At 40.9% G+C, this 25,029-nt stretch overlaps 1 protein-coding gene across 1 annotated transcript in view; it reads left to right on the top strand.

Moving 5' to 3' along the window:
- Window positions 1–25,029, top strand: part of pic (DNA damage-binding protein pic) — a 120,390-nt gene that overhangs the window by 12,773 nt on the left and 82,588 nt on the right. Inside the window, exons 4-8 of the mRNA XM_071686113.1 lie at window positions 454–589; window positions 2,878–3,016; window positions 6,734–6,883; window positions 9,471–9,612; window positions 13,079–13,300. Coding sequence (XP_071542214.1) covers window positions 454–589; window positions 2,878–3,016; window positions 6,734–6,883; window positions 9,471–9,612; window positions 13,079–13,300 — 789 coding nt within the window. The remainder of the gene's footprint in view (window positions 1–453; window positions 590–2,877; window positions 3,017–6,733; window positions 6,884–9,470; window positions 9,613–13,078; window positions 13,301–25,029) is intronic.

Raw genomic sequence — 25,029 nt, 5'->3', positions numbered from 1 at the left:
ACTTTTCCCATGAGATGGAACTCTGATGATGGTTAGGGAGAGTTTCAACTCCCAAGTCTTTCTCCTATATAGGATTCTTGTTGCTTGTTTCCTATTTGATGACAATCACATGATGGCCTTCTTTCATTGTAAACTATCTGTATTATTTAACATTTACTTGGGTTGAACTTCATCATTCATGCATTAGACCAATTTTGGATGCGAGTTTAATTACCTATTTTGTACTTGCCTGTTTTTTCTGTAAAGGGAGTTTTATCCTCTTGGGGCCCAATCTAATGTGTGTATGTTTAATTTATGATTCTGCTTTAGTTAGTTGGTCTGTGTTTGCTTGTTTTGATACTGTAGAATACATAATTTGGTTGAAGTGCTACATGTGATAAGTAAAGCATAGATATTATTTCTTATATGGCATATTATATTTTTAGCACCGTTATCCTTTTTCATTTTTTCCAGGGAAGCCATGTGAAACTGGGATGATAGCTATCATAGACCCCCAAGCACGTTGCATTGTTCTACGTCTATATGAAGGCCTTATTAAAGTCATCCCACTTGATAAAGATAATGATGAACTAAAGGCTTATAATATTCGGTAAGCTTTTGCACTGGATATAGGTTGATTAATTTTGTCTTCTGAAGCCTCTTTGGTAAATGTACTTAGGTGTATTGTACATTTTAATCTCAAAGAGACCCAAGATTTTGAGCATAGAATGGCAAAAGGTGAGAGCAAATTGCGTGAGGAGAGTGGGTGAGGCATGGGATGTATTTAAGGAAGCATTGATGGCATGTACAAAAGATGCATATGGCATGAGAAATGCGGGAGGTGGGCAAATTAGAAAGGGTAGTGAGTGGTGGGATGAAGGAGTAAAGTTGTTAGTGAAAGAGAAAAGAGAGGCATTGGACAGTACTTGTGAGGAAGGAGTGCAAATGAATAGGAAATGTATAAAAGAAAGTGGCAAGATGTCAAGAGAAAGATGCAAGGTGCAAAGGTTGAAAAAGAGGGCAAATGACAGTTGGGGTGAGAGAGTATCATTGAACTTTAGGGAGAATAAAAAGATGTTTTGGAAGGAGGTAAATAATGTGCGTAAGACGAGAACAAATGGGAACATTGGTGAAGGGGGCGAGTGGTAAAGTAATAGCAGGTAGTGATGAAGTGAGAAGGAGATGGAATGAGTATTTTGAGGTTTGTTGAATGTGTTTGATGATAGAGTGGCAGAATTAGGGTGTTTTGGTTGGGTTGGTGTGCAAAGTGAGAATGGTTTGGTTAAGAGATAAGAGGTAGTTAAAGCTTTGTGGAAGATGAAATCCAGCAAGGCAGCAGGTTTGGATTGTATTGCAGTAGAATTTATTAAGAAAGAGGGTCACTGTGTTGTTGATGGGTTGGTAAGTATATTCACTTTATGTATGGATCATGATGAAGTGCCTGAGGATTGGTGGAATGCAAGCATAGTGCCATTGTACAAAGACAACGTGGATAAAGGTGAGTGTTCAAACTACAGAGGCATACATTTGCTGAGTATTCCTGAGAAATTATCTGGGAGGGTATTGATTGAGAGGGTGAAAACATGAACAGAACATCAAATTGGGGAAGAGCAGTGTGGTTTCAGAAGTGGTAGAAGATGTGTGTTCAGGTGTTTGCTTTGAAGAATGTGTGTGAGAAATGTTTAGAAAAACAGATGGATTTGTTTGCAGCATTTATGGATCTGGAGAAGGCATTTGATAGGGTTGATAGAGATGCTTTGTGGAAGGTCTTAAGAGTATATGAAGTGAGAGGTAAGTTACTGGAAGCAGAGGAAAGTGTTTACCAAGGATGTAAGGCATGTGTACGAGTAGGAAGAGAAGAGAGTAATTAGTACCCAGTGAATGTTGGTCTGCAGAGGGGTGTGTGATGTCCACATGGTTATTTGATTTGTTTATGGGTGTGCCATAGATAGGGTTGTACGGAGGAGGGTGGACATGTTTGAGGACAATATGTGGTGTGAGGTGGTTTGATCAAGTAAGCAATGAAAGGGTAAGAGAGATGTGTGGAAATAAAGGTTGTGGTTGAGAGAGTAGAAGAGGGTGTGTTAAAATGGTTTGGACCTATTGAGAGAATGAGTGTGGAAAGATTGACAAAGAGGATATATGTGTCAGAGATGGAGGGGACAAGAAGCAGGAGACCAAAGTGGAGGTGGAAGGATGGAGTGAAAAAGATTTTGAGCAATCAGAGCCTGAACGTACAGGAGGGTGAGAGGCATGCAAGGAATAGAGTGAATTGGAACGATGTGGTATACCAGGGTTGAAGTGCCCTTAGTGGACAGAACCAGTGCATGTAAAGTGGCTGGGGAAAACTATGGAAAGATCTTGGGGGGCCTGGTTGTTGTTGTAATGCATTACACTTGACTGCTAGAGAATGGATGTGAAAGATTGTAACCTTTCTTCATCTATTTGTGATGCTTCCTCCTTATCGCATGAAATGGCAATCAAGCGTGAAAGAATTCCGGAAGACAGTAAAAATGTAGATGTGTGCTTCTCAGTGGAATCTGTTGTGAAAGATTCTTTTCTTCAAGCAAGATTCTTATTTGATTTCTTGTGGTGTCCAGTCACTCTTTGTATGGATCTTTTGAAGAATTCTTTGCTGATGACTTCATCTGACTTATTTAGAAATTTAAGGGTTGTCCTTCTGTCCTTTAGTTTGTGTCAGAGTAAATTTCTTAGGTCATTTTGTCTTTGTGATTTTACCCTGTTTATACCATGGGACTTCGAAAAGGTACCCATACCTGTGATTCTCAGTTCAGACATCATTGCAAAAGCATGTTTTTGTTGCTAAGGTTGAAGTTACTCAGTTGTGTGTGCAAAAGCATAATCCTTGTTTCCCATTTATCATGTGTTTATTTACAGAGTGGATGAGCTTCAGATTCAAGATATACAATTTTTATATGGTTGTTCAAACCCAACAATTATTGTTATATATCAGGACACTCATGGAAGACACATCAAAACTCATGAAATATCACTAAAAGAAAAGGAATTCTCAAAAGTAAGTAACTGGGAAAATATGCAATTAAATAAAAAAAGGTATTTTTTGTTGAACTGATAGATATTTACAAGTTATTTTTGTATAATTCCTTATGCCATTTGTGATTGAATATTTGCAGCAAACTTGGTAATTGCAGGATTTTCTTCTTGTAACAATTATGCATAACAATCAACAACTAAATTAATCGTGTTCCTTCATAGTTAGCAATTGATGATATGGTTCTCTCAATGTAGATTTATTATATTGTCAAGGATATCCCAAGTTTTGATTTTAGATTATTAGATAACTGTGTCTTAGGCAGTGAGATATTATATGATGATATGTAAGTAACTGTAATGATGTTATACAACTTAAGTTCTAATTATTCAGATCATGTGGGACTGAACCCCATTCATTTGGGAGAGCCCTCCAGTTAATCGAGTATTCATTTTTTATCATATATATGTGTGTGTTCATGGGATAGAGTGAACTGAAGCAATGTGTATGCAGGGAGTGTTATGCTGGCACTGGACAGAACCAGCCAGGAGAAAAATGTGAGAAAGGTCTTCACAGAATATATATATATTATTATTATCCCTGGGGATAGGGGAGAAAGAATACTTCCCACGTATTCCCTGCGTGTCGTAGAAGGTGACTAAAAGGAAAGGGAGCGGGGGGCTGGAAATCCTCCCCTCTCTTTTTTTTTTTTTTTTTTAATTTTCCAAAAGAAGGAAAGGAGAAAGGGGCCAGGTGGGGATGTTCCCCCGGGGGCCCAGTCCTCTGTTCTTAGCTAATGCGGGAAATGGCGAATAGTTTAAAAAAAAAAGATTATTATTTTGCTTTGTCGCTGTCCCCCGCGTTAGCGAGGTAGCGCAAGGAAACAGACGAAAGAATGGCCCAACCCACCCACATACACATGTATATGCATACACGTCCACACGCAAATGTACATACCTATACATCTCAACATGTTTGATGCTAGAGTGGGAGATATAGGGTGTTTTGGTCAAGGTGGTGTGCAAAGTGAGAGGGTTAGGGAAAATGATTTGGTAAACAGAGAAGAGGTAGTAAAAGCTTTGCGGAAGATGAAAGCCGGCAAGGCAGCAGGTTTGGATGGTATTGCAGTGGAATTTATTAAAGAAGGGGGTAACTGTATTGTTGACTAGTTGGTAAGGTTATTTAATGTATGTATGATTCATGGTGAGGTGCCTGAGGATTGGCGGAATGCTTGCATAGTGCCATTGTACAAAGGCAAAGGGGATAAGAGTGTGTGCTCAAATTACAGAGGTATAAGTTTGTTGAGTATTCCTGGTAAATTATATGGGAGGGTATTGATTGAGAGGGTGAAGGCATGAACAGAGCATCAGATTGGGGAAGAGCAGTGTGGTTTCAGGAGTGGTAGAGGATGTGTGGATCAGGTGTTTGCTTTGAAGAATGTATGTGAGAAATACTTAGAAAAGCAAATGGATTTGTATGTAGCATTTATGGCTCTGGAGAAGGCATATGATAGAGTTGATAGAGGTGCTCTGTGGAAGGTACTAAGAATATATGGTGTGGGAGGCAAGTTGTTAGAAGCAGTGAAAAGTTTTTATCGAGGATGTAAGGCATGTGTATGTGCAGGAAGAGAGGAAAATGATTGCTTCTCAGTGACTGCAGGTTTGCGGCAGGGGTGTGTGATGTCTCCATGGTTGTTTAATTTGTTTATGGATTGGGTTGTTAGGGAGGTGAATGCAAGAGTTTTGGAAAGAGGGGCAAGTATGCAGTCTGTTGTGGATGAGAGAGCTTGGGAAGTGAGCCAGATGTTGTTCACTGATGATACAGCGCTGGTGGCTGATTCATGAGAGAAACTGCAGAAACTGGTGACTGAGTTTGGTAAAGTGTGTGAAAGAAGAAAGTTAAGAGTAAATGTGAATAAGAGCAAGGTTATTAGGTACAGTAGGGTTGAGGGTCAAGTCAATTGGGAGGTAAGTTTGAATGGAGAAAAACTGGAGGAAGTAAAGTATTTCAGATATCTGGGAGTGGATCTGGCAGTGGATGGAGCTATGGAAGCGGAAGTGAATCATAGGGTAGGGGAGGGGGCGAATATCCTGGGAGCCTTGAAGAATGTGTGGAAGTCGAGAACAGTATCTCGGAAAGCAAAAATGGGTATGTTTGAAGGAATAGTGGTTCCAACAATGTTGTATGGTTGCGAGGCATGGGCTATGGATAGAGTTGTGCGCAGGAGGATGGATGTGCTGGAAATAAGATGTTTGAGGACAATATGTGGTGTGAGGTGGTTTGATCGAGTAAGTAATGTAAGGGTAAGAGAGATGTGTGGAAATAAAAAGTGCGTGGTTGAGAGAGCAGAAGAGGGTGTTTTGAAATGGTTTGGGCACATGGAGAGAATGAGTGAGGAAAGATTGACCAAGAGGATATATGTGTCGGAGGTGGAGGGAACGAGGAGAAGTGGGAGACCAAATTGGAGGTGGAAAGATGGAGTGAAAAAGATTTTGAGTGATCGGGGCCTGAACATGCAGGAGGGTGAAAGGAGGGCAAGGAATAGAGTGAATTGGATCGATGTGGTATACTGGGGTCGACGTGCTGTCAATGGATTGAATTAGGGCATGTGAAGTGTCTGGGGTAAACCATGGAAAGTTCTGTGGGGCCTGGATGTGGAAAGGGAGCTGTGGTTTCGGGCATTATTACATGACAGCTAGAGACTGAGTGTGAACGATTGGGGCCTTTGTTGTCTTTTCCTAGCGCTACCTCGCACACATGAGGGGGGAGGGGGATGTTATTCCATGTGTGGCGAGGTGGCGATGGGAATAAATAAAGGCAGACAGTATGAATTATGTACATGTGTATATATGTATATGTCAGTGTGTGTATATAAATGTGTACATTGAGATGTATAGGTATGTATATTTGCGTGTGTGGACGTGTATGTATATACATGTGTATGAGGGTAGGTTGGGCCATTTTTTTCCTCTGTTTCCTTGCGCTACCTCACAAACGCGGGAGACAGCGACAAAGCAAAATAAATAAATGAATACGTCTCAACGTATACATATATATACACACACAGACATATGCCGTTTCCCGCATTAGTGAGGTAGCATTAAGAACAGAGGACTGGACCTTTGAGGGAATACCCTCACCTGGCCCCCTTCTCTGTTCCTTCTTTTGGAAAATTAAAAAAAAAACGAGAGGGGAGGATTTCCAGCTCCCCGCTCCCTTCCCTTTTAGTCGCCTTCTATGACGCACAGGGAATACGTGGGAAGTATTCTTTATCCTCTATCCCCAGGGATAGGGAATGTGTACATATATGTATATATATGTGTATGTGAGCAGATGTGCCTTTCTTCGTCTGTTCCCTGGCACTGCCTTGCTTATGTGGGAAGTGGCAGTCAAGTATGAAAAAATGTATAGATTGCTTTGTTACATATTTGATCACCATTTCCTCCTTTAGTGAGGTAGTGTCAGGAACAGACAAAGAAAAGCCACATTCTCTCACATCCATCCTTGAGCTGTCATATAATGCACCAAAACCATAGCTTGGAAGGTTTATGTGTCCCCCCCCTCTTGTTTTCTTGATGAATGATATAATCATGACTGTTATCCACCCTTGTTTTGTTTGGTTGTATATCTGTAATCTGCCATAGAAAAATTTTCAGTTTTAGTCCATCTAATCTGGTTCAGATGAAGGTAAACTCCTGATATTCCTCTGTTAATTTGTTATTATAATCCGTTTTTTCACAGATGCCTTGGAAGCAAGACAATGTGGAGACAGAAGCTTCAACAATAATTGCAGTTCCTGAACCTTATGGAGGAGCTATTATAATTGGGCAAGAAACAATTACATACCTTACAGGCACCTCTCACGTCACTGTGGCTCCAGCTCTTATCAAGGTATATGTAAATTTCTTTGGGTCACGCATAGGAAAGACTACTGAAGGCTTGGTTTGCTGTAACAGTGAACAGGGAAATCTTTATCTTCATGCATTAAGTAATAGAGAAGCTCATGATTAGAATTCTTAATATTTCCTAGTGCAAGTGCATACAATTTTATCTGCCATGTTTCAGCTTGCTGTCGAAGCTACTTGAAAGTTTGCATCATGGCAGTAATTCCTGGAGTTCCCACTTAGCAGCACTGTGTACAGTTTTTATACCAAGCATTATTTGCTTTCTGCTACAGGTGGCCTAAAGTCAAGTAAGCAGTGAACAGAAGCATTAAAAAGAGCAAACAATGTTTTTTGGATTCATAGAATAGGGCTTTCAAATTTAAGTCTAGGGGAATCATCCTCACTCTTTACAATTCATTGATGTATCTCCATCCTGAATATTTTGTTTAGTGTGGTCACTCTACTTGAAGAAATGCTTAAAAAGAATGGAGCTACCATGAAGATTCTTGGACTGTGAAAATTTCTTCAAGAACAAACTAAATGACTTAAATCTGTTTAGCTTAGAGGAGAGACATTTAAGAGGTGATCTCATTAAGGTATAGAAAATTATAAAAGGCTTGGAAATGCTTTGACAATTCAGTATGACGAGCTACTTAAGGTTTGATTCATCTGGTTTCGTTTGTAGTAATGGTTACAAACTTGTATGCAGTTGTTTTACATCAAATTTGACAAAGTATTTTTTCCTCAACTTGATGGTTACCATATGCAATGATTTACTGATAGATTGCTTAAAAGCAGTGCTATAGATGTGTTTGCAAATAGACTTGATAAATATTTCTCTTCAAGTCCATGATCAACATTATTTGCACATTCTTAGTAAAATGAACAGTTTGCAGGTTGTTTTTTGTGAATAATCTGAATGCCTCTTTCCTCTTACCATACTAGTCTGTTGGCTTTATACCCTCCACCATCACAGACAGCCTTGAAGGTACCCAGTGTTCTTTTGCTTTTTGAAATCTTAGTATTCTTTGTAAATGCAAGGGTCTCGAAGAGAGGGGCAGATGTGCAATCTCCAGGGGATGAGGGGGAGGGTGGGCTGATAAGTGAGTCAGTTGTTTGCTGATGACATAGCAGTGGTTGCAGATTCGAGTGAGAAACTGCAAAAGTTGGTGCCTGAGTTTGGGAGAGTGTTTGAAAGGAGAAGGTTGAGAGGAAGTGTGGATAAAGGCAAGGTTATATGTTTTACCTGTATAGAGAGACAGATTGATTGGGATGTGAGTTCAGTGAAAAATTTAAGGATGTTAAGTGACTTAGGTACCTGGGAGTGGACATGGCAGGGAATAGAACTACGGAAGTGGAGGTGGGTGAGAGGTTTAAGGTTTTGGGAGCATTGAGGGATGTGTAGAAGTAGAGTTCACTGTTTGGGAAGGTGAAAATGGGTGTTTTTGAGGGTATAGTAGTTCCACCATTGTTATATGGATGAGAGGCATGGTCTGTTGATGGGAATATATGGAAGGGATTGATGTTGGAAATGAAGCATCTGAGGACAATATGTAGTGCGAGGAGGGCTCCTTTATTCAAAGGAAGTGCGACAACCTCTCCTCATCATCCAGTGATAAGTCTTTCCTCTGATCCAGGTACCTGTCATTTCTTTCTGCTTCACCCATATATTGATTGCTGGCATTCTGTCCATGAATATACGGTATTTCCTTACCATGCATAGCACTTGAAAACACTTATACAAGTCATTCTTTATAACTCCAGGTTTTCATGCAATGAGTGATATATGTTAGCCCTCTCTATTGGCAAAATGGTTGGGGCAATAGATAAGTAGTAGGTATGAGCATATAACAGGAGCAGTAGATAGAAGCAGTTGTTAGGAACATTTAGTTGTGAGGTTAGTAAGTTGGAATATTAGTTAGAAGTAGTTGATAGGAACATAAGGTATGAGGCTCTGGAAACACTGTTCTGGAGTTGCCCCTTGTCGATGGCCTGTTATGGGTTAGGCACTAGAAGGCTAAGAAGTGGCTTTGGAGTTTACTGATTATGGAGACTCTTTTGCCATGACCACCCCCTTGTGGAATTTTCTGAAGGGAATGGGCATCAGAGATATAGATAGGTAGAAGTAAGGAGGTGTTGACAGAGAGGTTGTATGTTTTAGAAGTGGAGAGGATGAGGATTAAAGGGAGACCAAATTAGAGATGGAAGGTTGTAGTAAAAATGATTTTGAGCGTTTGGGGCCTGAATGTGGAGGAGGGTGAAAAAGGCACAGATGGGATAGAATTAGTTGGAGTGATGCAGTATACAGGGGTTGACATATTATCAGTGGAATGAACCAGGTCATGTGAAGCATCTGGGTGAGACCATGGAAAGATCTGTGGGGCCTGGTTGTGGATGTGGGTCTGTGGTTTTAAGACATTGCACATGACAGCTAGAGAATGAATGTGAGCAAATGAGGCCTTTTCCTTGTCCATTCCTAGTGCTACCTCACTTATGTAGGAAATAGCAAACAAGTTTGAAAGAAAAAAGAAAAATAGTAATGTTAGTAATGATATTGATTGTAATGAGTAATTATTTATTTTTTTATCCAACAGACAAGTACCATTGTATGTTATGGAAAGGTAGATGCAAATGGTTCAAGATACCTTCTTGGGGATATGTCTGGTCGCTTGTTCATGCTGCTTTTGGATAAATCAGATGAACGTGCTGAAGCATTAGTCAAAGTTGAGCTCCTAGGTAAGAATTTTTTTCTTTTCTTTGCAGTCTCTCATGCAAGCATGAGAGATTCTCCAGAATCTTTAGGGTAATCAGGGTCAGGACCTCTCAGCCCTCATAATTTTTGGTGAGAAGTATTAACCTTCCTTTCCCTTAGTTAACCACTTGGCCATTATTGTGGCAGCTCACTTGGTTGGGCCTGCTCCCAGCCAGTCAGTGACTGCCACTGAGATGACACCATTAACCTAGTCAGTTTCAACTGCTCAGAGCTTACAGTTTGCCAGGATTGCACAGTTTTGGAGTTTACTATGACCTGACTGGCTTTCTCCTTATTATGGATCACTTTTTTTTTTTTAAGAGTGAGAGTGGTGTACAGAAATTATATATATGTGCCATGGTGAGTGTTTTACTATACTATACTATACTATACTATACTATACTATACTATACTATACTATACTATACTATACTATACTAATACTATTCTAATTCTATACTATACTATACTATACTAATACTATACTATACTATACTATACTATACTATACTATACTATACTATACTATACTATACTATACTATACTATACTATACCATACTAATACTAATACTAATACTATATTATACTTTACTATACTCAGTTTTTATATTGATGTACATTTTTTTTTTTTTTTTTTTCTTTTTTTTGTCGCTGTCTCCCGCGTTTGCGAGGTAGCGCAAGGAAACAGACGAAAGAAATGGCCCAAACCACCCCCATACACATGTATATACATACATGTCCACACACGCAAATATACATACCTATACATCTCAATGTACACACACATATATATTATTTTTTTATTTTTTTATTATACTTTGTCGCTGTCTCCCGCGTTTGCGAGGTAGCGCAAGGAAACAGATGAAAGAAATGGCCCAACCCCCCCCCATACACATGTATATACATACGCCCACACACGCAAATATACATACCTACACAGCTTTCCATGGTTTACCCCAGACGCTTCACATGCCTTGATTCAATCCACTGACAGCACGTCAACCCCGGTATACCACATCGCTCCAATTCACTCTATTCCTTGCCCTCCTTTCACCCTCCTGCATGTTCAGGCCCCGATCACACAAAATCTTTTTCACTCCATCTTTCCACCTCCAATTTGGTCTCCCTCTTCTCCTTGTTCCCTCCACCTCCGACACATATATCCTCTTGGTCAATCTTTCCTCACTCATCCTCTCCATATGCCCAAACCACTTCAAAACACCCTCTCCTGCTCTCTCAACCACGCTCTTTTTATTTCCACACATCTCTCTTACCCTTACGTTGCTCACTCGATCAAACCACCTCACACCACACATTGGTCTATCTATCTGTCTATATCTTTGACATCTGTTCCTTTTGGGAACTCCCTTAAGGGGATGGCCATGGCTAAAGAATCTCCATAAGTGTTGAACTCCAGTGATTCTTCTTAACCTTTAGTGCCTCACCCTTAAGAGGCCACTGGCAGATGACAACTCTGACACAGTGTTTTCCTGCCAAGTATGTCTACCAAATGTGGTTATGTATTATTCCTGCCTAATATTCGATCCTCCTGTTTCTACTTAATACTCCCAGCTAATGTTCCTACCTACAACTTCTACATGATGTTTCAGGAAAAAGATCTCATACTAGCTGGTTTTCTGTGTTTGGTAATGGCCCATGCATGAGACAGAAAGGTGCCCAAGACTATTTCATTTATGCTATGCTCCTAAATTGATATCACAGTTTTTAGATCATCTCATCATTGAAAGGCCTTGATTCTAGAATTTACATGCAGGGATTTTCTCATACACTTCTACAGGTTGAATTTCATAGAAAGCCATGCAGATGACCTTATACAGACAGTTCCAATTTGTCTGGAAAATCTTTTAGTCCGTCCTTGAAAAGTAAAGTCTTTGATGTGATTGAAGCCGTATGTTTGGAGTTCTTAAGCCTTTATCACAACAAGAAAAAGGGTAGTAACATAGTTGCCTGTTCTGCAAATGCCCATCAAGAACCCATGTACCTTGGTTTTATTATTAATTTGACTGGCCCTGTTTGGGGTAAACTTTTTGTTTCTCTGTCTGAGATCATTTGATTTTCAATCATAGCCTAATTGGAAGCTTTCAAAAGTCTTAAACTATTACCTGTCTATTAATTTTACTGGTAGTTTAACTGCTCAACATCTTATGAAAATTCTTCTTCCTTTCAGCCATGGGCTCTAGGAGTAGTGTAAGGGAATTTGCAATATCCAGAAACAAGAATCTTCTTTGATGACAGTCTCTTGTAAGTTTAGTTAATCCCAGACCCTAGGTTTTTGGCTATGAATGAAACTCTCAAGTTTAGAAATTGCCCTATTGTTATCCACTCTTGGAAGACTCTGTCAGGAGAGCATAAAGTCTTATGTATAGTTAAATCTTTTAGAGACCTTTGGACTTCACCAGAGGTTATTAAGGAAAACATTTATTTGTGCAACCATGGAACCTTGAAACCCCCTCTGGTAAGGAATACCTGTTAAGTGGATTAAGGAACTCATTTTATTGGTTCAACCTGGGCTCCACACTATCGCGCCTTAGCCTTTATCAGAGTCCTCTCGTAAGAGGAAATTGAGAAAATTGTTCTTTTGCGCTTGTCATCCTCTTTCTCATGTCAGTCCCTTAAGTTTAGAAGTTGTGGATCATCCCAGCTTGGTTCATGGATTCCTTCATCAGGAGGGTCTGACTAGTGTGCCTTCAATTTACCAATGAAGGTATTTATTTTGCTACTGGGTTTAGTTTTATCTGGAATGTTTTTTCTCTAAGCCTTCTATTATGTGGATGTGCTTTCATGCTCATGGGACAGACCATAGAGGAGAGAAATGTAGATTTTGGAAATTGAAAAATTTCTATTCACAAGTGTTGTCCCACAAGCATTTTTCTATGATGTTCTTACCCTGTCCTACTTCCTCATCTTTAAAAAAACAAAAACTGGATACCTTTGGGTTTTTGCCATAGTTTGGCAGATTATGAAGTCAGAATAAGTGGGCTGCTGATGTGCTTCTAAGCGGCAGTCACTGGTTGAAGGAGGACCTGAAATGGATGAGCCACAGTGATCTTAATCGAGTTGTTAGTGAAGGCTGAGGATGGATAGCCCTTCTGATTAAAAAATTCTGAGTGATGAAAGATCCTGACCCTTATTTCTCTAGAGATTGTCTTGGAGAATTTCTCATGCTTGCAGGATGCCAACTTGTAGAGAAAAGGTTTTTCATTTTTCAAGACCTAACTTTTTTTCCTCTAAAATTATATCTTGATTGTAGTCATTATATATTTTGGAAACTATTACTGAAGAATTTACTTTTTGATTATTATATGTTATCTGATGGTGGGTCTTGCAGATGATTACATTTGTGTAATTGTGAAAGCTGAATAATTACATTTTGAATGATGGTATATGATTTTATACATTTTAAGTAATTATTCATGTTCATTCACAGGTGAGACTTCAATTCCTGAGTGCTTGACATACTTGGACAATGGTGTTGTATTTGTTGGATCACGTCTTGGAGATTCTCAGTTAATCAAATTGAATACAGAGCTTGATTCATCAGGCCAGTATGTTACTATAATGCAGACCTTCAACAACCTGGGTCCTATTGTTGATATGGTCGTGGTTGACCTAGAGCGACAAGGCCAGGGACAACTTGTAACTTGCTCAGGTGCGTATTCATGTTTTGCTTCCATGTTTTTATCAGTTGTAGCAGTGTTTTATCCCTGGGGATAGGGGATTAAGAATACTTCCCACGTATTCCCTGCGTGGCGTAGAAGGCGACTAAAAGGGGAGGGAGCGGGGGCTGGAAATCCTCCCCTCTCGTTTTTTTTTTTTTTTTTTTTTTTAATTTTCCAAAAAAAAGGAACAGAGGGGGCCAGGTGAGGATATTCCAAAAAAGGCCCAGTCCTCTGTTCTTAACGCTACCTCGCTAATGCGGGAAATTGCGAATAGTTTAAAAGAAAAAAGAAAAAGAGGAAGCAGTGTTAGCACTATTATACATGTATTATTAGACATGTATTATTAGGCAGCAGGTTTGGATGGAATTGCATTGGAATTTATTAAAAAAGGGGGTGACTGTATTGTTGACTGGTTGGTAAGGTTATTTAATGTATGTATGACTCATGGTGAGGTGCCTGAGGATTGGCGGAATGCGTGCATAGTGCCATTGTACAAAGGCAAAGGGGATAAGAGTGAGTGCTCAAATTACAGAGGTATAAGTTTGTTGGGTATTCCTGGTAAATTATATGGGAGGGTATTGATTGAGAAGGTGAAGGCATGTACAGAGCATCAGATTGGGGAAGAGCAGTGTGGTTTCAGAAGTGGTAGAGGATGTGTGGATCAGGTGTTTGCTTTGATGAATGTATGTGAGAAATACTTAGAAAAGCAAATGGATTTGTATGTAGCATTTATGGATCTGGAGAAGGCATATGATAGAGTTGATAGAGATACTCTGTGGAAGGTATTAAGAATATATGGTGTGGGAGGCAAGTCGTTAGAAGCAGTGAAAAGTTTTTATCGAGGATGTAAGGCATGTGTACGTGTAGGAAGAGAGGAAAGTGATTGGTTCTCAGTGAATGTAGGTTTGCGGCAGGGGTGTGTGATGTCTCCATGGTCGTTTAATTTGTTTATGGATGGGGTTGTTAGGGAGGTGAATGCAAGAGTTTTGGAAAGAGGGGCAAGTATGAAGTCTGTTGGGGATGAGAGAGCTTGGGAAGTGAGTCAGTTGTTTTTCGCTGATGATACAGCGCTGGTGGCTGATTCATGTGAGAAACTGCAGAAGCTGGTGACTGAGTTTGGTAAAGTGTGTGGAAGAAGAAAGTTAAGAGTAAATGTGAATAAGAGCAAGGTTATTAGGTACAGTAGGGTTGAGGGTCAAGTCAATTGGGAGGTGAGTTTGAATGGAGAAAAACTGGAGGAAGTGAAGTGTTTTAGATATCTGGGAGTGGATCTGGCAGCGGATGGAACCATGGAAGTGGAAGTGGATCATAGGGTGGGGGAGGGGGCGAAAATTCTGGGAGCCTTGAAGAATGTGTAGAAGTCGAGAACATTATCTCGGAAAGCAAAGATGGGTATGTTTGAAGGAATAGTGGTTCAACAATGTTGTATGGTTGCGAGGCGTGGGCTATGGATAGAGTTGTGCGCAGGAGGATGGATGTGCTGGAAATGAGATGTTTGAGGACAATGTGTGGTGTGAGGTGGTTTGATCGAGTGAGTAACGTAAGGGTAAGAGAGATGTGTGGAAATAAAAAGAGCGTGGTTGAGAGAGCAGAAGAGGGTGTTTTGAAGTGGTTTGGGCACATGGAGAGAATGAGTGAGGAAAGATTGACCAAGAGGATATATGTGTCGGAGGTGGAGGGAACGAGGAGAAGAGGGAGACCAAATTGGAGGTGGAAAGATGGAGTGAAAAAGATTTTGTGTGATCGGGGCCTGAACATGCAGGAGGGTGAAAGGAGGGCAAGGAATAGAGTGAATTGGAGCGATGTGGTATACCGGGGTTGACGTGCTGTCAGTGGATTGAATCAAGGCATGTGAAGCGTCTGGGGTAAACCATGGAAAGCTGTGTAGGTATGTAGATTTGCGTGTGTGGACGTATGTATATACATGTGTATGGGGGGGGGGTTGGGCCATTTCTTTCGTCTGTTTCCTTGCGCTACCTCGCAAACGCGGGAAACAGCGACAAAGTATAATAAAAGAAAAAATGTCTGCGTATGTACGTACATGTCTGCATATGTTTATGTATATGTTGATATGTATATGTGTGTTTTCAGCATTTCTTTCTTTCTTTCATACTATTCGCCATTTCCCACATTAGCGAGGTAGCGTTAAGAACAGAGGACTGGGCCTTTGAAGGAATATCCTCATCTGACCCCCTTCTCTGTTCCTTCTTTGGGAAATTAAAAAAAAACAAGAGGGGAGGATTTCCAGCCCCCCGTTCCCTTCTGTTTTAGTCGCCTTCTACGACACACGCAGGGAATACATGGGAAGTATTCTTTCTTCCCTATCCCCTATCCCCTATATATGTGTATAAGTGGATGGGCCATTCTTTTTCTGTTTCTTAGTACTACCTTCGCTGAAGTGGGAAATAGCGATTATAATGATTATTTATTTATTCATTTATTATACTTTGTCACTGTCTCCTGCATTAGCGAGGTAGTGCAAGGAAACAGACGAAAGAATGGCCCAACCCACCCACATACACATGCATATACATACATGACCACACATGCACATGTACATACCTATACATTTCAACGTATACATATATATACATACACATACACTTACCTCCCAATGATAATGATAAATATATATTTTTATTTTTGTTATACTTTGTCACTGTCTCCCGCGTTAGCAAGGTAGCTCAAGGAAACAGACGAAAGAATGACGCAACCCACCCACATACACATGTATATACATACACGTCCTCACACGCACATATACATACCTATTCATTTCAACGTATACATATATATATATATATATATATACATACACAGACATATACATATATACTCATGTACATAATTCATTCTTGCTGCCTTTATTCATTCCCATCGCCACCCCGCCACACATGAAATGACAACCCCCTCCCCTCGCATGTGTGCAAGGTAGCACTAGGAAAGACAACAAAGGCCACATTCGTTCACACTCAGTCTCTAGCTGTCATATTTAATGTACCGAAACCACGTCTGTTTATGTGTGTATATATGCTGATTGATTGATTGATGGAGGGTGAAAGGCATACACGGAATAGAGTCATTTGGAACAATGTTGTATACTGGGGTTGACATGCTGCCAATGGACTGAACCAGGACATGTGAAATGTGCAGGGTAAACCCTGGAAAGGTCTGTAGGGCTTAGATGTGGATAGGAAGCTGTAGTTTTGGTGCATTACACATGACAGCTAGAGTGTGAGCAGATGTGGCCTTATATCATCTGTTTCCTGTTGCTACTTTGCTGAGACGGGACGGCAGTGCTATTTCCAGTGGGATGGAGAGGCGCTGGGAATGGATGAGGGCGAACAAGTATGAATTTTACATATGTGGGTTGATTAGAAAGGGTAGTGAGTGGTGGGATGAAGAAGTAAGAGTATTAGTGAAAGAGAAGAGAGAGGCATTTGGACGATTTTTGCAGGGAAAAAATGCAATTGAGTGGGAGATGTATAAGAGAAAGAGACAGGAGGTCAAGAGAAAGGTGCAAGAGGTGAAAAAAGGGCAAATGAGAGTTGGGGTGAGAGAGTATCATTAAATTTTAGGGAGAATAAAAAGATGTTCTGGAAGGAGGTAAATAAAGTCCGTAAGACAAGGGAGCAAATGGGAACTTCAGTGAAGGGCGCAAATGGGGAGGTGATAACAAGTAGTGGTGATGTGAGAAGGAGATGGAGTGAGTATTTTGAAGGTTTGTTGAATGTGTTTGATGATAGAGTGGCAGATATAGGGTGTTTTGGTCGAGGTGGTGTGCAAAGTGAGAGGGTTAGGGAAAATGATTTGGTAAACAGAGAAGAGGTAGTAAAAGCTTTGCGAAGATGAAAGCCGGCAAGGCAGCAGGTTTGGATGGTATTGCAGTGGAATTTATTAAAAAAGGGGGTGACTGTATTGTTGACTGGTTGGTAAGGTTATTTAATGTATGTATGACTCATGGTGAGGTGCCTGAGGATTGGCGGAATGTGTGCATAGTGCCATTGTACAAAGGCAAAGGGGATAAGAGTGAGTGCTCAAATTACAGAGGTATAAGTTTGTTGAGTATTCCTGGTAAATTATATGGGAGGGTATTGATTGAGAGGGTGAAGGCATGTACAGAGCATCAGATTGGGGAAGAGCAGTGTGGTTTCAGAAGTGGTAGAGGATGTGTGGATCAGGTGTTTGCTTTGAAGAATGTATGTGAGAAATACTTAGAAAAGCAAATGGATTTGTATGTAGCATTTATGGATCTGGAGAAGGCATATGATAGAGTTGATAGAGATGCTCTGTGGAAGGTATTAAGAATATATGGTGTGGGAGGCAAGTTGTTAGAAGCAGTGAAAAGTTTTTATCGAGGATGTAAGGCATGTGTACGTGTAGGAAGAGAGGAAAGTGATTGGTTCTCAGTGAATGTAGGTTTGCGGCAGGGGTGTGTGATGTCTCCATGGTTGTTTAATTTGTTTATGGATGGGGTTGTTAGGGAGGTGAATGAAAGAGTTTTGGAAAGAGGGGCAAGTATGAAGTCTGTTGGGGATGAGAGAGCTTGGGAAGTGAATCAGTTGTTTTTCGCTGATGATACAGCGCTGGTGGCTGATTCATGTGAGAAACTGCAGAAGCTGGTGACTGAGTTTGGTAAAGTGTGTGAAAGAAGAAAGTTAAGAGTAAATGTGAATAAGAGCAAGGTTATTAGGTACAGTAGGGTTGAGGGTCAAGTCAATTGGGAGGTGAGTTTGAATGGAGAAAAACTGGAGGAAGTAAAGTGTTTTAGATATCTGGGAGTGGATCTGGCAGCGGATGGAACCATGGAAGTGGAAGTGGATCATAGGGTGGGGGAGGGGGCGAAAATTCTGGGAGCCTTGAAGAATGTGTGGAAGTCGAGAACAGTATCTCGGAAAGCAAAAATGGGTATGTTTGAAGAAATAGTGGTTCCAACAATGTTGTATGGTTGGGAGGCGTGGGCTATGGATAGAGTTGTGCGCAGGAGGATGGATGTGCTGGAAATGAGATGCTTGAGGACAATGTGTGGTGTGAGGTGGTTTGATCGAGTAAGTAACGTAAGAGTAAGAGAGATGTGTGGAAATAAAAAGAGCGTGGTTGAGAGAGCAGAAGAGGGTGTTTTGAAATGGTTTGGGCACATGGAGAGAATGAGTGAGGAAAGATTGACCAAGAGGATATATGTGTCGGAGGTGGAGGGAACGAGGAGAAGAGGGAGACCAAATTGGAGGTGGAAAGATGGAGTGAAAAAGATTTTGTGTGATCGGGGCCTGAACATGCAGGAGGGTGAAAGGAGGGCAAGGAATAGAGTGAATTGGAGCGATGTGGTATACCGGGGTTGACGTGCTGTCAGTGGATTGAATCAAGGCATGTGAAGCATCTGGGGTAAACCATGGAAAGCTGTGTAGGTATGTATATTTGCGTGTGTGGACGTATGTATATACATGTGTATGGGGGTGGGTTGGGCCATTTCTTTCGTCTGTTTCCTTGCGCTACCTCGCAAACGCGGGAGACAGCGACAAAGCAAAAAGAAATATATATATATATATATATATGGGTTTTCAGAAAAGAGGAGTGAATGTTGGGGTGAAGAAGGTGGTGAGAGTAAGTGAGCTTGGGAAGGAGACCTGTGTGGGGAAGTACCAGGAGAGACTGTGTACAGAATGGAAAAAGGTGAGAACAATGGAAGTAAGGAGAGTGGGGGAGGAATGGGATGTATTTAGGGAATCAGTGATGGATTGCGCAAAAGATGCTTGTGGCATGAGAAGAGTGGGAGGTGGGCTGTTTAGAAAGGGTAGTGAGTGGTGGGATGAAGAAGTAAGAGTATTAGTGAAAGAGAAGAGAGAGGCATTTGGACGATTTTTGCAGGGAAAAAATGCAATTGAGTGGGAGAAGTATAAAAGAAAGAGACAGGAGGTCAAGAGAAAGGTGCAAGAGGTGAAAAAAAGGGCAAATGAGAGTTGGGGTGAGAGACTATCAGTAAATTTTAGGGAGAATAAAAAGATGTTCTGGAAGGAGGTAAATAGGGTGCGTAAGACAAGGGAGCAAATGGGAACTTTAGTGAAGGGCGTAAATGGGGAGGTGATAACGAGTAGTGGTGATGTGAGAAGGAGATGGAATGAGTATTTTGAAGGTTTGTTGAATGTGTCTGATGACAGAGTGGCAGATATAGGGTGTTTTGGTCGAGGTGGTGTGCAAAGTGAGAGGGTTAGGGAAAATGATTTGGTAAACAGAGAAGAGGTAGTAAAAGCTTTGCGGAAGATGAAAGCCGGCAAGGCAGCAGGATTGGATGGTATTGCAGTGGAATTTATTAAAAAAGGGGGTGACTGTGTTGTTGACTGGTTGGTAAGGTTATTTAATGTATGTATGACTCATGGTGAGGTGCCTGAGGATTGGCGGAATGCGTGCATAGTGCCATTGTACAAAGGCAAAGGGGATAAGAGTGAGTGCTCAAATTACAGAGGTATAAGTTTGTTGAGTATTCCTGGTAAATTATATGGGAGGGTATTGATTGAGAGGGTGAAGGCATGTACAGAGCATCAGATTGGGGAAGAGCAGTGCAGTTTCAGAAGTGGTAGAGGATGTGTGGATCAGGTGTTTGCTTTGAAGAATGTATGTGAGAAATACTTAGAAAAGCAAATGGATTTGTATGTAGCATTTATGGATCTGGAGAAGGCATATGATAGAGTTGATAGAGATGCTCTGTGGAAGGTATTAAGAATATATGGTGTGGGAGGCAAGTTGTTAGAAGCAGTGAAAAGTTTTTATCGAGGATGTAAGGCATGTGTACGTGTAGGAAGAGAGGAAAGTGATTGGTTCTCAGTGAATGTAGGTTTGCGGCAGGGGTGTGTGATGTCTCCATGGTTGTTTAATTTGTTTATGGATGGGGTTGTTAGGGAGGTAAATGCAAGAGTCCTGGAAAGAGGGGCAAGTATGAAGTCTGTTGGGGATGAGAGAGCTTGGGAAGTGAGTCAGTTGTTGTTCGCTGATGATACAGCGCTGGTGGCTGATTCATGTGAGAAACTGCAGAAGCTGGTGACTGAGTTTGGTAAAGTGTGTGGAAGAAGAAAGTTAAGAGTAAATGTGAATAAGAGCAAGGTTATTAGGTACAGTAGGGTGAGGGTCAAGTAAATTGGGAGGTGAGTTTGAATGGAGAAAAACTGGAGGAAGTGAAGTGTTTTAGATATCTGGGAGTGGATCTGTCAGCGGATGGAACCATGGAAGCGGAAGTGGATCATAGGGTGGGGGAGGGGGCGAAAATTTTGGAGCCTGAAAAATGTGTGGAAGTCGAGAACATTATCTCGGAAAGCAAAAATGGGTATGTTTGAAGGAATAGTGGTTCCAACAATGTTGTATGGTTGCGAGGCGTGGGCTATGGATAGAGTTGTGCGCAGGAGGATGGATGTGCTGGAAATGAGATGTTTGAGGACAATGTGTGGTGTGAGGTGGTTTGATCGAGTAAGTAACGTAAGGGTAAGAGAGATGTGTGGAAATAAAAAGAGCGTGGTTGAGAGAGCAGAAGAGGGTGTTTTGAAATGGTTTGGGCACATGGAGAGAATGAGTGAGGAAAGATTGACCAAGAGGATATATGTGTCGGAGGTGGAGGGAACGAGGAGAAGAGGGAGACCAAATTGGAGGTGGAAAGATGGAGTGAAAAAGATTTTGTTGTGATCGGGGCCTGAACATGCAGGAGGGTGTAAGGAGGGCAAGGAATAGAGTGAATTGGAGCGATGTGGTATACAGGGGTTGACGTGCTGTCAGTGGAGTGAATCAAGGCATGTGAAGCGTCTGGGGTAAACCATGGAAAGCTGTGTAGGTATGTATATTTGCGTGTGTGGACGTGTGTATGTACATGTGTATGGGGGGGGGGGTTGGGCCATTTCTTTCGTCTGTTTCCTTGCGCTACCTCGCAAACGCGGGAGACAGCGACAAAGTATAAAAAAAAAAAAAAAAAAAAATATATATATATATATATATATATATTATATAATATATATATATATAATATATATATATGTATATATGATCATGAGTGTCATAAAATTTTAGGAAGAATAAAAATATGTTTTGGAAGGAGGTAAATAACGTGCGTAAGACGAGAACAAATGGGTACATCGGTGAAGGGGGCAAGTGGGGAAGTAATAACAGGTAGTGATGGAGTGAGGAGATGGAGTGAATGTTTTGAAGGTTTGTTGAATTTGTTTGATGATAGAGTTGCAGATATAGGGTGTTTTGGTCATGGTGATGTACAAAGGGAAAAATGGTTTGGTTAGAGAGAAGAGGTAGTGAAAGCTTTGCAGAAGATGATATCCTTCAAGGCGGTAGGTTTTGGATAGTATTGCAGTGGAATTTATTGAAAAAAGTGGGTGATTGTGTCGTTGGTGGGTTGGTAGAGATATTCAGTGTATGTATGGACTATGGTGAAGTGCCTGAGGATTGGTGGAATGCATGCATAGTGCAGTTGTACAAAGGCAAAGGGGATGAAGGTGAGTTTTCAAACTACAGAGGCATAGGTTTGTTAAGTATTCCTGGGAAATTATATGGAAGGGTATTGATGAGAGGGTAAAGGCATATACAGAGCATCAGATTGGGGAAGAGCACTGTGTTTCAGAAGTGGTGGAGGATGAGTGTATCAGGTGTTTGCTATGAAGAATGTGTATGAGAAATGCTTAGAAAAACAGATGGATTTGTATGTAGCATTTATGGATCTGGAGAAGGCATATAATAGGGTTGATAGAGATGCTTTGTGGAAGGTCTTAAGGGTATATGGTGTGGGAGGTAAGTTGCTAGAAGCAGTGAAAAGTTTTTTACCAAGGATGTAAGGCATGTTTACGAGTAGGACAAGAGGAGAGGGATTGGTTCCCAGTGAAGGCTGATCTGTGGCAGGGGATTTATTTGTGCAACCATGGAACCTTGAAACCCCTCTGGTAAGGAATACCTGTTTAAGTGGATTAAGGAACTCATTTTATTGGTTCAACCTGGGCTCCACACTATCGCGCCTTAGCCTTTATCAGAGTCCTCTCGTAAGAGGAAATTGAGAAAATTGTTCTTTTGCGCTTGTCATCCTCTTTCTCATGTCAGTCCCTTAAGTTTAGAAGTTGTGGATCATCCCAGCTTGGTTCATGGATTCCTTCATCAGGAGGGTCTGACTAGTGTGCCTTCAATTTACCAATGAAGGTATTTATTTTGCTACTGGGTTTAGTTTTATCTGGAATGTTTTTTCTCTAAGCCTTCTATTATGTGGATGTGCTTTCATGCTCATGGGACAGACCATAGAGGAGAGAAATGTAGATTTTGGAAATTGAAAAATTTCTATTCACAAGTGTTGTCCCACAAGCATTTTTCTATGATGTTCTTACCCTGTCCTACTTCCTCATCTTTAAAAAAACAAAAACTGGATACCTTTGGGTTTTTGCCATAGTTTGGCAGATTATGAAGTCAGAATAAGTGGGCTGCTGATGTGCTTCTAAGCGGCAGTCACTGGTTGAAGGAGGACCTGAAATGGATGAGCCACAGTGATCTTAATCGAGTTGTTAGTGAAGGCTGAGGATGGATAGCCCTTCTGATTAAAAAATTCTGAGTGATGAAAGATCCTGACCCTTATTTCTCTAGAGATTGTCTTGGAGAATTTCTCATGCTTGCAGGATGCCAACTTGTAGAGAAAAGGTTTTTCATTTTTCAAGACCTAACTTTTTTTCCTCTAAAATTATATCTTGATTGTAGTCATTATATATTTTGGAAACTATTACTGAAGAATTTACTTTTTGATTATTATATGTTATCTGATGGTGGGTCTTGCAGATGATTACATTTGTGTAATTGTGAAAGCTGAATAATTACATTTTGAATGATGGTATATGATTTTATACATTTTAAGTAATTATTCATGTTCATTCACAGGTGAGACTTCAATTCCTGAGTGCTTGACATACTTGGACAATGGTGTTGTATTTGTTGGATCACGTCTTGGAGATTCTCAGTTATCAAATTGAATACAGAGCTTGATTCATCAGGCCAGTATGTTACTATAATGCAGACCTTCAACAACCTGGGTCCTATTGTTGATATGGTCGTGGTTGACTTAGAGCGACAAGGCCAGGGACAACTTGTAACTTGCTCAGGTGCGTATTCATGTTTTGCTTCCATGTTTTTATCAGTTGTAGCAGTGTTTTATCCCTGGGGATAGGGGATTAAGAATACTTCCCACGTATTCCCTGCGTGGCGTAGAAGGCGACTAAAAGGGGAGGGAGCGGGGGCTGGAAATCCTCCCCTCTCGTTTTTTTTTTTTTTTTTTTTTTTAATTTTCCAAAAAAAAGGAACAGAGGGGGCCAGGTGAGGATATTCCAAAAAAGGCCCGGTCCTCTGTTCTTAACGCTACCTCGCTAACGCGGGAAATTGCGAAAAGTTTAAAAGAAAAAAGAAAAAGAGGAAGCAGTGTTAGCACTATTATACATGTATTATTAGACATGTATTATTAGGCAGCAGGTTTGGATGGTATTGCAGTGGAATTTATTAAAAAAGGGGGTGACTGTATTGTTGACTGGTTGGTAAGGTTATTTAATGTATGTATGACTCATGGTGAGGTGCCTGAGGATTGGCGGAATGCGTGCATAGTGCCATTGTACAAAGGCAAAGGGGATAAGAGTGAGTGCTCAAATTACAGAGGTATAAGTTTGTTGAGTATTCCTGGTAAATTATATGGGAGGGTATTGATTGAGAGGGTGAAGGCATGTACAGAGCATCAGATTGGGGAAGAGCAGTGTGGTTTCAGAAGTGGTAGAGGATGTGTGGATCAGGTGTTTGCTTTGATGAATGTATGTGAGAAATACTTAGAAAAGCAAGTGGATTTGTATGTAGCATTTATGGATCTGGAGAAGGCATATGATAGAGTTGATAGAGATACTCTGTGGAAGGTATTAAGAATATATGGTGTGGGAGGCAAGTTGTTAGAAGCAGTGAAAAGTTTTTATCGAGGATGTAAGACATGTGTACGTGTAGGAAGAGAGGAAAGTGATTGGTTCTCAGTGAATGTAGGTTTGCGGCAGGGGTGTGTGATGTCCCCATGGTTGTTTAATTTGTTTATGGATGGGGTTGTTAGGGAGGTGAATGCAAGAGTTTTGGAAAGAGGGGCAAGTATGAAGTCAGTTGGGGATGAGAGAGCTTGGGAAGTGAGTCAGTTGTTTTTCGCTGATGATACAGCGCTGGTGGCTGATTCATGTGAGAAACTGCAGAAGCTGGTGACTGAGTTTGGTAAAGTGTGTGAAAGAAGAAAGTTAAGAGTAAATGTGAATAAGAGCAAGGTTATTAGGTACAGTAGGGTTGAGGGTCAAGTCAATTGGGAGGTGAGTTTGAATGGAGAAAAACTGGAGGAAGTGAAGTGTTTTAGATATCTGGGAGTGGATCTGGCAGCGGATGGAACCATGGAAGTGGAAGTGGATCATAGGTTGGGGGAGGGGGCGAAAATTCTGGGGGCCTTGAAGAATGTGTAGAAGTCGAGAACATTATCTCGGAAAGCAAAAATGGGTATGTTTGAAGGAATAGTGGTTTCAACAATGTTGTATGGTTGCGAGGCGTGGGCTATGGATAGAGTTGTGCGCAGGAGGATGGATGTGCTGGAAATGAGATGTTTGAGGACAATGTGTGGTGTGAGGTGGTTTGATCGAGTGAGTAACGTAAGGGTAAGAGAGATGTGTGGAAATAAAAAGAGCGTGGTTGAGAGAGC

Source organism: Panulirus ornatus, chromosome 41 (assembly GCF_036320965.1).
Source record: "Panulirus ornatus isolate Po-2019 chromosome 41, ASM3632096v1, whole genome shotgun sequence".
NCBI lineage: Eukaryota > Metazoa > Arthropoda > Malacostraca > Decapoda > Palinuridae > Panulirus > Panulirus ornatus.
This window is presented reverse-complemented; position numbering and strand designations above follow the sequence as displayed.